At 36.0% G+C, this 14484-nt stretch overlaps 2 protein-coding genes and 1 long non-coding RNA gene across 4 annotated transcripts; 2 read left to right on the forward strand and 1 right to left on the reverse strand.

The window, feature by feature from the left end:
• Window positions 1–4623: 4623 nt before the first annotated feature.
• Window positions 4624–5150, forward strand: LOC120113811. Its single transcript, XR_005515343.1, has 3 exons — window positions 4624–4713; window positions 4800–4945; window positions 5046–5150. It is a non-coding gene; the product is annotated as an uncharacterized LOC120113811 (long non-coding RNA).
• Window positions 5151–5495: 345 nt separating this feature from the next.
• Window positions 5496–6503, forward strand: LOC120113785 (regulatory-associated protein of TOR 1-like). The gene is made up of 3 exons (XM_039134840.1): window positions 5496–5574; window positions 5743–5827; window positions 5980–6503. Coding segments are annotated over exons 1-3 (288 nt in total). The 5' UTR covers window positions 5496–5572; the 3' UTR covers window positions 6181–6503.
• Window positions 6504–6761: 258 nt separating this feature from the next.
• On the reverse strand, window positions 6762–11293 carry LOC120113730 (TOM1-like protein 6). Of its 2 annotated transcripts, XM_039134790.1 has the most exons (10): window positions 10962–11289; window positions 10447–10525; window positions 10241–10339; window positions 9509–9622; window positions 9208–9362; window positions 9025–9106; window positions 8853–8938; window positions 8182–8484; window positions 7410–7919; window positions 6762–7373 (listed from the first exon to the last, which is right to left on the reverse strand). In XM_039134790.1, the coding sequence occupies exons 1-10, from the start codon at window positions 11090–11092 to the stop codon at window positions 6923–6925; spliced, it is 2010 nt and encodes a 669-aa protein (XP_038990721.1). In that variant the 5' UTR covers window positions 11093–11289; the 3' UTR covers window positions 6762–6922. The 2 variants fall into 2 exon arrangements, with proteins under 2 accessions (XP_038990721.1, XP_038990716.1); XM_039134785.1 differs by having other exon boundaries at window positions 6762–7919; window positions 10962–11293.
• Window positions 11294–14484: the final 3191 nt, after the last annotated feature.

A 14484-nucleotide genomic window follows, 5' to 3' on the forward strand; every position in this document is an offset into this window, starting at 1 on the left:
TATTTTCAAGATTCACTATCGGGATGTTGTCATTTACTCGACCGCTTCTCCATTGCTCGTACTCTTGAGATAACTCGAGATCATAGGTGAACAAATTCACGCGACGAGTTTGCTTCCAGGCCTCAGCAACCCCTTTAATTTTACCCTTATACTGATCTCCTTTAAATGCGAAATTCGACCCTACCAATTCCCATGTGGCTGGAATGAACTGCCTTGACCCATACTGTCTGGAAACTAGTAGCGGTGCATACCCAACAGAACCCCATATACCTGACAAAGGAACCCAATCTCGCTCTCCACATCGGTAAAGTATATCCGAAGAGGTATTCCACGAAGCTCGCCACAAAATATCTCCATCTCTGATATCCTTGAAGATGACCATCCATTTTTCTTCGGTGAAGCCCCCAGGCCATTCTTTAGAAAGAAAATCCTTTAAAGGCGAAAACCCCTCTAGAAATACTCGTCCTGGTGCTCTTTCAACATGTTTGAAATGACTCAGAATCCACACTAGCAGCAAAGGCGCACATCCTATAAAGCGTCATTCTCCCTCGCGCCTACAAGAACTCAAAGACCGGAACGTCTCAGCTAAAATGGTTGGAACAGGATCCACGTGCTTATCTAATCTTTCAAACAAGCCAACGACTGTTACGTCTACATATCCTAGCACCTTTAGAAAAATAACGAGCCCATAAATCCCTAAAGCAAACAAGTCAAGCTTCTTTATCTTATCAGGGTGATGATCAATTACTTCTTTCAAAGCAGCCCAAGAGATGCACTCACTGTCTCCTTTCTTCTTAATGTTTCTGATTACCCAGTCTTCACTCATTCCGGTCATCAATAGTAATTTCTTCTTAAACGAAGGAGTGACTGGCAGCTTGGTATATACTCTATCCATATGGGACCTCGAACAACGGACCAAAGCTTGATACTCCTCTATTGTTGGTGTTAGATCCACTCTACCAAATGTGAAACAGCTATAAGTCGGGTTCCAGAACTGTGCCAATGCTCTAAACAGATTTCGGTCAATAGGAACATCCAGAAGATAAGGAATATCGCCGTACAACTGATAAAACATTTCCTTATCGGCTACTGTCCATCTTCCACATATCTCCTTTAGCTCACTTAGATCATTCTGACACACGTTGATGTGAGTATAACCAAATAACTCTGACACATATCCAGGCATCACGCTGTCCCCATTGGTCAGTTGGGACTGTTCCGACCACCTCAAAACATTTGCATTGTCTTCAACCTCTTTCTGAGCCGTTCGTTCCATATTACTGGCCTTCTATATGGACATCGATCCCAAATCAACACCATGTAATGGATCGTGCAATGCAAAACAAAAAAGAAACAAGGCAAAGATAACAAAAGATCGGTTAGTAAACGTAAAGCAATTAAGTCGGGATAATAATTTATTCAAGAATCCTACCCACACATGCTGGCTACCCAATCATGCTTTATCAGATCCTACCCAACATGATATCTACCCCCATGCTTTGTTATTCACAAAAATAAATCCTAACCGCATGATATCTAATTCGCATGCTTGTTCAAAAAATAAACCTAACCGCATGATATCTAGTTCGCATGCATTTATTCGAAAAAACGAAAATAAATGACTCAAAAAAGCTTTTCCTTGTGTACTCTCCTCACGGGATTCTTAAGGTTTGGGTTTGGCTCAACCTAAGTTCAGGCTCTACGTTCACTATATGTCGGGTTAGGTTCTAAAGTAATAGGTTCTCGAATTGTCCTTGTCGGTGCCCCCTTGGGCTGCCAAACCCTCAATCCTGGCCCATCATAGGCTTTAGGGGATCGAGTTCAATTTCGAGGGAACACACCTCCTTATGTCCATGCGGAGGTGATTACCATCACGAGGACCATAAGGCGTGAGCTCCAGGAGCGATCCACTATCCCATGCGGAGGTAAAAACCACACGAAGGCATAGTCTCTCACTCCTACTTAATTAGGACAGAGCGGGGTTTTAGCTCATGTCATGAAAATGCAACTGTGCAATGTGTGAGGAAAAGCGAAAAAACACAATAAAAACACTCAAAATTTCCTAAATTCACACAATTAATTTTAAATCATTAGCAAACAAATTAGTTCAACTATTTAATTGTTAATCGAATTAAATTAAAAAAAAATCAAAATACAAACAAAACTTATTAAAAACCAAACAAGGGATAAAAAAAACCAAATTAAAACAAATTTATAACTTTCAATTGCAAAGACACTTAATTAATCGACTATCGGCCTGACTCTCTAAAAAAAAGTCCCCAGCAGAGTCGCCAAGCTGTCGAAACGATTTTTTCCTAAAATGGTGAAAAAGGTGATATTTTGAAAACCACATTAATTCTTAATTATCTCTTTTAAATTTAAAAACAAATGTGATTTAAAAGACCTCTCGTTTCGAAAAATTTTGGATTTCCTTTACGATAAAAAAATACGGTTCGAAGAGTCGCCACCAATCTTTGATTAGGGTGTGATTGGGCACCCAAAAATGTTTTGTCATTTTCAATAAAAATTAATTTTAATTAAAACAACAAATTAAGGTCCGCGTTACCAAAAAATGAGTTCGGGAGTCAGTTACATGTGGGGAAGGATTAGCACCCCCACAACGCCCTAAATTGGTACCTAGTCGATTAATTGACGTCTTTGCAATGAACTTTATAAATTCAAACTTAATTTTATTTTTGATCTCATAAAATGAAAATGTAAATTTAAAACATTCAAAAACACTCAAACAAATTAAATTAAAATTACCAAGTCGTTTTAGAAAGATAAAGAATGTTCGATTATTTACAAATATCGAGACCAGATCTTAAAGATATAACAACATTTTCTCGATATATTTAAATAAACGAACATTTCTTTTTCTCTCATTCCCAAATTTTAGATGACGAATCAATTTTTTGGTTTCACTTTCGAGACACACTTTTATTTTAAAATCATTAAAAGCGGACCTCAAATCAGTTATGGCTGCCCACTTAAAACAATTTTAAATTAAAAATAATATATTACCCTTAATCCAATTATGAATATGTCGAGTTATGCAAGTGAGGCTATCATGCATATTATACAAAATAATGTCATGTAAAAATTAATTAAATAATATCCTTTATTCAAATGAACACCTAAGTCTAAAATAAAGTATGGTGATATGGTATATACATGCATACAACGACATTGACATACATTAGAATAAAACAATATATACAATAAAACATACTATTAGTAATTCGATTTCATATTCAAAATTACCATGAAGGATCAGAGTAAAATAAAATTAAACTAAGCATGCAAAGTAGGAATTAGCCATTAAATTTAAAAAACATGCTAAGTGCCTAAATTGTCAAACAACCAAAATTACAAATTATATTTCAAAAATAAAACATAAAAACATTTCAGGACTAAAATGAAAAGTGCTCATAAATATGAAGACCAAATTAAGAAGGCGCAAAAGATTCGTTCAAGGACCAAAATGAAAGTTCCATAAATTACACAACCAATGTAAAAACAGTGCAAAAATGGCCCTAACATGATTCTGGGCTAAGATATAAAACGCTTAAAATTAAGATACAAAATCAAAAACCCAATAAAATTCAATTTAAGGACCAAAAAGAAGCAGGCCGAAAACGGAATGACCTATCACGCAATTAACCCACTATCCTAGAACACAGAAGGTTCCAGCCTGATGAAACACCGTCGTTTTGGACCTGGCTAAACGACGCCGTTTGGACGTTCTGATATATGGGATTTTAGGGTAACACTTCTAACCTTAAATCATTCTCATTCTCTCCCCCAAAGACCTCAATCGCTTTCTCACAAACTCTCTCTGACCCTTAACGCGAACCAAACAACCGTGGCCACCATGGCCGTTACTGCCTAGGATTCCGATGAAGAGCCACACAGGTACGAACCCCATCACTCAAACAACCTTGAACCCCGATACCCACTACCGACGAAGAGACCAACCACCGTATACAAACCTAAACTCCTCTCCTTCGAAAGACTCGGCTACACTATAACCTAACAACCAAATAAGTTACGACTAGCGTCACATCCGAACGAGCCCCGAAATAAGAAATAGGTAAAAACAAAATTAACTTATTTCTTTATCACTCTATTCATTTGGGAAAGAAGATGAACATATGATTTTGCTTAGTATTTTAGAAGAAAAAAAATAGAGAAATGAACCTGCTTGTATACTGCTGGAATTCGTTGCTGTTATTGGATCACTATCTTTCATTCTTTTGTTGATTTGTGATGTTTTTGTATTGAGAAAGAGTTAAAAATGAAACTACTATCTAATGTTTTTTTTTATTCCAGAAGAGAGAAAGCCCTTTGTTTTACACTTTTTTTTTTCAGTCGCAGGAGTGGAACCCCTGTTTACAATGCTTTTTTTTTTCTTGCTAATGGTTGATCTCCTTTGTTGAAAATTCCTCCTTGTGTTTTCTGTTTTTGCTCTTCCCATAACCACTCGGTTAATTCTCTTCTGCCCCTTCTTTGTCTCCTTTTTTCTGTTATCTGATCGTGTCCTCCCCCATGTTTCTTTCTGGTTTTTAACTCCCCAGAACTGCTTTCATTTGAAAATGATATAGGCCCCAGACAAATTAAACATCTTCGACAATCATGATTTTCCAGAAAAGGGAATTTCTAAACTGAGTCTTTTGAATGAGCTTGATGACAGCTTGTTGCTTGTTGCTTCAAGTAATATTCTTTTCCCCCTATTCTTCCATGTTTTTGTGGGTTTTTTTTAATAATAATGGTAATGATCCATGGCTGATCTCATGCAGGTGATGGAAACATCCGAGTTTGGAATGATTATACACTGAGGGGGAAACAGAAACTCGTTACTGCATTTTCTTCTATCCAAGGCCACAAACCTGTTGTGCGGAGTTTGAATGCGATTGTGGACTGGCAGCAGCAGTCTGGGTATCTTGTATGTATTTCTTTAGAATGTTTATCTCTGGCACATTCTCGTTTGGCATAGTTGGATGTCTAATATAGTATTCTCCGTTGCTCTGATGTCACATGACTAGTATTCATCCGGGGAGATATCATCCATCATGCTTTGGGACCTGGATAAGGAGCAGCTCGTTAAGTCAATACCATCATCCTCAGATTGCAATGTCTCAGCACTGGCAGCAACAGGTACCTTTTCAAAGTAGTAATCTTATAAAAGTTATGATGTACAAGTTTGAAAATTATACTGCATATCACTATTGAGTTGGCTAATAAGAGGCATGCTGTAGTTGAAAACGTGCTATGTTCGAACAGTCATTAATTTTAATTAGTTTGCCGTTGTCAGTGAAGAAATCAAAGTGGTGAGTGATTTTTCTCTTTCACTTTCGTTGATGCTTTAGCTCTTCTGTTTTATCTTGTAATCAGATTTGTTTTGACCATTAATTATATCTTTTGTCATTGTCCCTTTCTTCCCTTTTGGTAGTTCATCTCTTGTTGCATTTTCCCCCCACACCAACAGGCTTCTTCTCGAGTTCATGCCGGTTAATTTGCAGCCGGTTTTGTGGATGGTTCTGTCAGACTATATGACATCTGGACACCCGACATGTAAGCTCCGATCAATAAGCTTGATAAAACTGAACATACGGATGAAATTATTTTTTCTGTCGTTCCTGAAAATTTTTATTACTCGACCCTGTGCCTTTTTCGAGAAGAAATGCTCTCACGTCATTGGTATTTATCTGTCTGATCCTGAGTTTTCTTTCTGATGTTTAGGCTGGTTTGTACAACAAGGCCACGCACTCAGCAAATAGAAAGAGTTGTTGGTATTGGCTTTCAACCTGGACTTGATCAAGGAAAGGTAAGCAACTCGTAGGTCTTATTTATGGTAAAAATAGATGTTTCGATTCAATGTAAAAGTAGTAACCATCCTTGTTCCTCGATGAACGCCTAGCTCAGGGTATTGATCAAGGAAATACAGAAAATTAACGAACTTACACATGTTTTTGTCAGATTGTTAGTGCATCTCAGGCCGGTGATATTCAGTTCCTCAATATTAGAAATCAGAGAGATGCATACCTTACAATCGTTGCTCACCGAGGATCACTTACAGCTTTAGCCGTTCACAGACATGCTCCTATAATTGCCAGTGGCTCGGCGAAACAGCTAATCAAGGTCTTCAGTCTGGAAGGTGAGCCACTCGGCACCATTTGATACCAACATACATTCATGGCCCAGAAGATTGGTTCTGTGAGCTGCCTTACCTTCCATCCCTACCAAGTCTTACTCACTGCCGGTGCTGCTGATGCCTGTGTATCTATCTATGCCGATGACAACTCTCATACAAGATGAATGTTTGGATTCTTTCATGATCTCTCGAAATCCAGGAGGCTGCATGAAGCGAATTAAACCGTTTTTCATCGAAGTCGGAGATCCAATGTTAATGGTTGCAAAAGAAATATTCAAGTCCAGATTAGCATTCGATTGTTCGGGGATATTCTGTCGCCAGATTTATAATTCCACTGTGGATGTATATTCATTCTGGATATATATAGGTAGTGGGAGCATTGTAAATATCAGCATTTATTCCCCATTATTTCATCGGTTTCAATGTGTTAATATTTCACATCCTTATAATTTCAAGTACTGCAAGAAGATTAGTTATGGAAAGCCCTAAATTGCCTCTTAAAGCTATCACCCAGTGGAATATTTGCTTTGAAATTCTGCTATATATGCAAGTTCCAATATATTCAATTATTGATTCGATAGAATCGGAAGAAAGAATAGTAATATGACAACAATAATATTGAATCAGAAATCAAAACTAAAACACAAAATCCAAGGCACATCAATCTGAAGAAAGACAAACTCCAATGTCTTAGATACGGATTTACACCAGAGATTTCACATGCACATATATCCTACGCATGCAGCTGAACCCCAAACCACAATTTCTTTACTTCCTCCCACCAACCATGCTCTGTGTGTTGTTCCCCGACAGGTTAGGCGATGCACTACTGCTGGTTGTCATCTTATGCCTTCCATCCAGCACATTCAAGTCTTCAAACAATCGGTATGATGGGATAAAGGGCTTTTGTCCTGTAGCAGGAGCGGCATTCCTAGGACCGGTACTCATCCATGCATCTCCATTCATTGGTGCTCCTCCGTTTGTTACTCTTGCGATGCCATTTGCAGAAGAGTGGTGATTTTGGCCGCTGAAATAACCGGGAGTAGCAGCCCATGGTGGAGGGGGGTACCCATACTGAGGCTGAAAATATGGTCGATATTGAGGTTGTCCATATGGCTGGTTTTGAGTTGGGGATCGTGACGGAGGTTGATCATGAGTTTGCTGTCGTGCTTGGTGTGGAGACTGGGACTGGGATAGGGATTGTGGCTGGAATTGAGGTTGGGGTTGTGTTTTGAACTGTGTTCGGGCCTGAGACGGTGAACTCGACTGGTTTTGAGTTTGAAGAACTCCTTGGAACTGGGTCTGTGATTGGGATTGTGGGTCCGTTTGAGGTGATGCTTGTACATTCTGTTGGGAATGATATTGTGGCTGGAATTGAGGCTGGGCCCAAGGAACCACATAACCATTGTATGCCGCAGGTCCCTGACTGCCAGGATAGGTTTGGGAAGCATAAGGATATCCCAGGCTGTTAGGAGTAACAGGTCCTTGATGCAAATTTTGGTGAGATGAGGATGGCATAGGAGGGGAATGGGACATGGAAGCCGATGTCGTTGACAAGGTGAGGCTTAGAAGATCAATCAAATCCTGCTCTTTTGAAGACCAAACTCGTGCAGGTGGGTCTGGTAAAGCTAAAGCATTGCTCGGAATAGAGGTTGAGGCAGTCAACACAGAGGAAGTTGCCGCAGTGGCATTGCTGATTGGCACAATGGCTCCACTTGTTCCAGCAGATGCACTCTGAGAAGACGGGAACGTTGCTCTGGAATGCCTGCACTCAGAACAAACGAACCAGTCAAGAAATGGGCTAAATTGAACATATTTATGAGGTCTGATTATTTATAAGAAATTATCGGCATTCTATAAAAGCCACAAATAGTTAACAAGGATTGAGATATGGTCCGATATACGATAACTTATATATAACAAGGATGCTATTAATGCCGCGATTCTTTCTAGGAAGATTTTGCCCAACTACAAGCTGTATGCAACCACATGTAAAATAAGATGAATTAGGAGTTGGCGTATGGAACCTTCTAGCTAGCTGTGCAAAATCGTCTTCCTCTTCCTCTTCTTCATCAATATGGCTTCTTGTCAAAATAGGAACGGGTCCTGGTGGGCTGATATTAGGCGGACTGATATTAGGTGGGCTAATATTAGATGCCGGGCTCTTCACTTCATTTGATTTGTTGGAGCTACTTGCTTCAGTAGGCTTGGGACTTGCATCAGCAGCCTCAACTGGCAAGGGGGAACCTACAGCTATGGCGTCATGTTTTGCAAGTAAGCTTTGCATACTGTCATTCAATTCAAGACCTCGAGCTAAAAGTTCCTCATCCCTGCCACATAGCCGATAAGAACTTTAGATACACCGTACACGCACATAGGCCATGTACAAATGAAAGAATAGCTGATAAGAACTTTAGATACACCGTACACGCACATAGGCCATGTACAAATGAAAGAATAGCTGATAAGAACTTTAGATACACCGTACACGCACATAGGCCATGTACAAATGAAAGAACTTCCGATTTTAAGAATCCACACATAAACTCAGACATATAAATAAAACCAAACAGGTCAAATGCCAAAGGTAAGAAAAGGACCATAAAGATTATGATGATTTCTAAGAAAACAGGATCCGAACTTGTAAGTTTCAAGTCATTAATGTCATTTACAGAAAAGAACTTTGGAGATGACTAACCCAGTCGTTGTCAGCATTTGCATCAGCTTTTTTTGGTTGGAACGACATCGAGTGACAAGATCAACTATCACTTCATCTTTCACTGCCTGCCAATACAATAAAAAACGCAGTCATAAAAGATTTTGCTGTCAATTAAATTAAAGAAAAAAGGTTTTATTATTGTTATTCATACCGCACAATCACCGGGGTTAACAGCTTGCAGCATGTCAGTTAAGAGCTCCATGACATCTCTCATAGAGTCTAAGCTAGACAAACTACGATTATCAAAGAAAATTTCAGCCCCAAAAAGGAGACAAAAACACATGTAGACGAACACAAAAACTTTATGAACGGAACTTAAAAAGTGATTTTAGACCTTAAACTTTCAATCTCAGTAGCCATTGTTTCGTCAAGCCTTCTAGAAGAATTGCTTGGCATTCCATAACCAGGATTCATTGTTGGAACTGTAGCAGGTGGAGTAAAGATAGGAGCTGCATTTGATGAACGCTTGGGAAATTCTACTCCCGAACGCTGTCATTTGCACAGTTGCAAAATTTTAGAATCACTAGAATAGTCAAAGACAACGAGAGTAGTTGATCTTACAAGTGGAAATCCTCGGACATCATATCCTTGATGCCAGTCCACTGTGACAGAACTACTTAAGATGCTATCCTTACCCTTAGCTCATCATATGCCCAGTAGTACTGAGGATGTTTACCCCCTGGACCACCAAATGCCTCTTGCCAAGAGTCCAACAGTGTCAAAATTTTATCCCTCACTAGCATATCCGCCTGCAGAATTCAGGGAGCCAGGTTCATTAAAACCGACAAATAGACTCGAGGTTTTAAATAGAAAGAGATAACAGATGAAGCAGAAATAATACGAGAACACGATTGAAACAGATAGAGATCAGATGCTAAACCCAAGAATAAAAAAGTGAAAACATGGATAGAAAGGAAACACTACATTTCGGCAGAACCAATGACTTGGTAAAGAAATCTCCTCAAAAGCAAAATACCAAACAAACACTAACATTAACATTCATGACTAGCTAGCTCAACGATTTTCAGCATCCATCACTTGTTAGTTAGCATCAGTCATCCCGTCTTTCTACTACACAACTGGTGTCCTGAAAGGCTGAAACCTAACAGCAACCCGTACTTAAATTTCAATATGCATATATGGCCGCTAGTGTGTAGTATAACTAACGTCCGTTATAATTGAAGGGGTTTATGGCACAACTTCCGTTTTCCACCAACATATTCATACCACATATACAAATCGTCTAACAGCTATACTCGCAGTGCTTCTAGCTTTTTATCGTCGTGGCTTTTGCTCCACAGTTATCAATGATCCCTCGAAACACAATAGTTCTAAGCTAGTAGAATGTGCATTCTAGAGGAAATTACCTTCTTCCTCACAATTTTGACCATCTCCCCCAATACATTCCTCTCAGCAATCTGAAAATGGACGTAATCACCACAATTCTTCACCATTGTTTCCAGAAGCTACAAAGGGAAAACGGCACATGGTTAGCTCACAAAAGCACATCTATACATGAAATCTCCAATCAACGGAGACAGGAACTCGAGAAATTATTCTCCGACAAAATTACCGTCAAGGCTAGTAATTGAACTTTAGAACTCTTGTGCTGCAACCTTCTCTTCACAGCTTTTACAACATCCTTCGCTTGCCTGACAAGTTCACATCCAAAGCAAATTTTTACATCAATTTCCCAGTATTAAAAGGAAAACCCTGAAAATTAAGAGCAATTACTCGAATAGGTGATTTTAACAAAGACATCAAAGAGAAATTATATCACTTTGCTCTTCAATTATCTTCATGTAATTCAACCTGATGAAGTTCTTTTACATGAACCCCAAAAAGAATTCAATAAATTCCATCCACAAAAAGAAAGAAAATCAATCCACAATCCAATCATATCAACTACTCAAGCCAAAGGAAAACAAGAACAGCTGAGAAAGCCAATGAACAAATTCTTAAAACGTAAAAACATGCACGTAAAACTCAAGAAATTAAAGGTAACAAAAGAAAGAAAATCAAAGTCAACTCCTTTAAAAAACCAAGAATAACAAAACGAAAAAACAAATAAACATTAAAGATTTTTACCAATGATTAGAATTAACAGAGTCACAAATATCGATGTTCATAGTCCAATCAGGACCGATTAGAAGATCGCTCGTTGCCTTGTCTACAGCTACTGCGGCTGCTGATGATGAAACTGATGACATCATCATCATGTTTCCTTTTTCTCTCCGCTTTCCCTCTTTCCGTTCACAACAGCACAACAGCTTCTGCTTGTTTCCCGAGAAAATTCCACTCAAGGAACGACAACGAACAACGACAAAGAAAACCTCAAGCTTTCTGCTTCGAAAAAACTCACCACCTTTACCTTGTGCTTCGACAAAAAACAAACCCCCAGAGGAAATTAGAAAGGATAATTCTTCCTCTGCTTTCCTTTTTTAAAAAGATAAAAAGAAGTTTTAAGCAAAAAAAAATCATTTTTATACGGAAAATCGTTTCTTTGGGGGGATAATTTCAATTGAAAAGGGAGAAATAATGCCACTCGACCCGAGAATTTAAATCCTTCACTCGACTCGAAAAACATATCCCTTCCACACGATCTTTTTTTTTTTGTTAAGAAAATCTGAACTCAATCCGACCTAAAATAATATATTTATTAAAAATATTATTTTTATTCGATAAAAATAGGATTTAATTGAAAGAAAATAATATGCGAGGGGTCTTATTGTAATTATTCTTAAATATATAAGGTAAAATTATACTTTTTTTGGTTAGGTATTTTTTCACCCTAAACTCAAATCCGTTTTTTTTTTAAAAACCTGACCCGATCAGGTCAGGTCAGAACCTGTCGGATTCGGGTCTCATGCCCATTCCTATATAGGAGTGTTTTATGAGTTGAACAACTCGAACTCGACTTAGTAAAAACTCGATGAAAGCTCGACTCGAGTTAACTCGACTCGAGACCTTAACGAGTCGAGTCGAGCAAAAGTCGAGTCGAATAAAGTCTAACTTGACTCAATAAGTTCGCGAGCAACTCGTTAATTCTTTTGTATACAATTTTTAGCAATTATCTTAAAACTATTTCATTCAAAAAATTATTAATTTACTAATAGATAATAAAAAGAAGATAAATTATTAATCTATTAATTTTCTAATAAACAATATAAAATATAAAATTATTAATTTTATAATGTATTTTTAGATTGTTAATTTAGAATTTAAACTTTAAAATTATTTCATACACTCTTTTGATAATTTTTTTGTTAAATTTATTAATTTATATCTATATTAAGCTCTATATAGCATAAAGTTAAGAAAATAAGGTAAAAATTTTGATAAGCTTAACGAGCAATGAGTCGAACAATAAGTTCTTTTAACGAGCACTAGCCGAACAAAATTTTAATGAGATTAATGAACAACGAGTCGAGCCGAACAATTTTTTTGTCAAAATTTATTAGAATGAATATATAATACATATTTGAAATAAAAAAATAATTGATAAATTGAATTTCTTTGTCACCGAAAGCAAAATGGATTGAACTTGTGAGTTGCCTAAGGGCACACTTAATTCAAACTCATTTCAATTTCATGAGTCATACCGAGTTCTTTTGTTTCTCTCAAACTCATGGTGAAGGCCAATAAGGTAATTGCAGCAACTTTATTTAAATTATTTAAAAGAAAATAGAGGTGATTTATTTATTATAATTTTGTGAGATGGGACAAAAGTTTCATAGAAATTTACGGATAATACCAATTATTGTGAGTATGTGCCAATCATACATAAAACAATATGCTTTTTGGCTGTCATTTTCACCCAATTCCAATTCCCCTTTCATTTATTGCATTTTGTTAAAGTATTACAAAATATACAAAAATGGTCCTCGATTATATGATAATTTTTATTAAGTTCATCGATAATTAAAAGTTACAAAATGATCCTCCTAATATAGAATAGTGATTTATTAAGTCCTTCGACTATTAAAAATTAAAAATTACATCAGGCTATTCATTATGTTCCAAACTCATCATTTTTCGTTAAAAAATTGGTGATTGTTTAAGTTTGATGTTAACATGATAACTAAAATATGATAGTCATTTGAGATTCTTAGATCGTATTTTATTATATCATAATTAATAGGTTAATGTTCAACTCAGAATACCGTCAATTTTTAACATAAAAGGATGAGTTTGCAACATATGAATAGTCGAGAGACCATTTTGTAACTTTTAATAATCAAAGGATTTAATAAAATAATACCCTATAGTCAGATGACCATTTTTGTACTTTACTCTTAAATTTATTAAACTAATATAAAATAGGGCAAAGTATACAAATAATCCTCCGGCTATAGAGCATTACTTTATTAAGTCCCATAACTATTAAAAGTTACAAAATGGTCCCTTGACTATAAGACATTACTTTGTTGAGTCCTTCGACTATTAAAAGTTATGAAATGATCATCCAACTAGTCATATGTTCTAAACTCATTATTTTTTGTTAAAAATTGATGATAGTCTAAGTTGGACGTTAACCTGTTGACTGAGATATGATAGTCGTTTGAGATTTTGGGATCATATTTTATCATACCACAATCAAAAGATTAACGTCCAACTTAGATTACCGTCAATTTTTAATAGAAAATGATGTGTTTGAAACAAATGAATAATCATTTAATCATTTTGTATTTTTTAATAATTAATGGACCTTAACAAAATAATGTCTTATGATTGATGGACTATTTTATAACTTTTAATAGTCAGAGGACTATTTTATGTAGTTTACTCTGGAAAATAATCTAAATTATCGTTCGAGTATAATTAAGTGCACTCTAATATTCTTTACCCTTAGTTTTACTGGAAATTAAAATGATTGTAACATTGAATTTTGTATTTGTTGGAGGCGTAAATCTTTGACTCAAGCAACTGATATTAATTACACTTACAATATCTTTTTTAATTAATTTTGAGTGGTCATCATCCTACTTGATATATGCCCAATTAGGTATTTGTTTTTCTCTTTTAATATTTTTCAAATAAAATCAAAATAATTCGAATTAAAAAAAATCTATCATTATACCTGACATATTGAATTTCCTATAATATAGAAAATATAATTTTTTATTAATTTATTTCATCAAATATTTTTTTTTGTAAAAATACTATCCATAACACCTAATCGTCAACTATCAATAGTGTTTTTCATGTTAAAGTGATGGGAAAGTGATATAATCATGGATATTATATTGATTTTACATTATTACTTGTGTGTGTGGGGTTGTTAGGGGTGTTCATAATTTGTTCGGTTAATTCGGTCGATTAATTTTGAGTTCGGTTGATTATCTGTTAATTTTTTTTAAACTTTGATTTCAGTTAAGTCGGTTCGAAATTGGTTAATTAACTGAAATAACCGAAATTATTAAATATTTAATATATCATATATATTATTTTGCTTTAGGGTGTTTAAACTTCGGTTTTAACCGAATAAACCAAAAATATTAAATATTTATTTATAGTATATATTATTTATAAGTTTCAGTTAATTCGATTAACCAACTAATTAACCGAACTTAGTTTGGTTCGGTTAATTTTTTTTTTTTAAAAATCGATT

Source organism: Hibiscus syriacus, unplaced genomic scaffold, assembly GCF_006381635.1.
Source record: "Hibiscus syriacus cultivar Baekdansim isolate YM2019G1 unplaced genomic scaffold, ASM638163v2 tig00000778_pilon, whole genome shotgun sequence".
In the NCBI taxonomy this organism is placed as follows: domain Eukaryota; kingdom Viridiplantae; phylum Streptophyta; class Magnoliopsida; order Malvales; family Malvaceae; genus Hibiscus; species Hibiscus syriacus.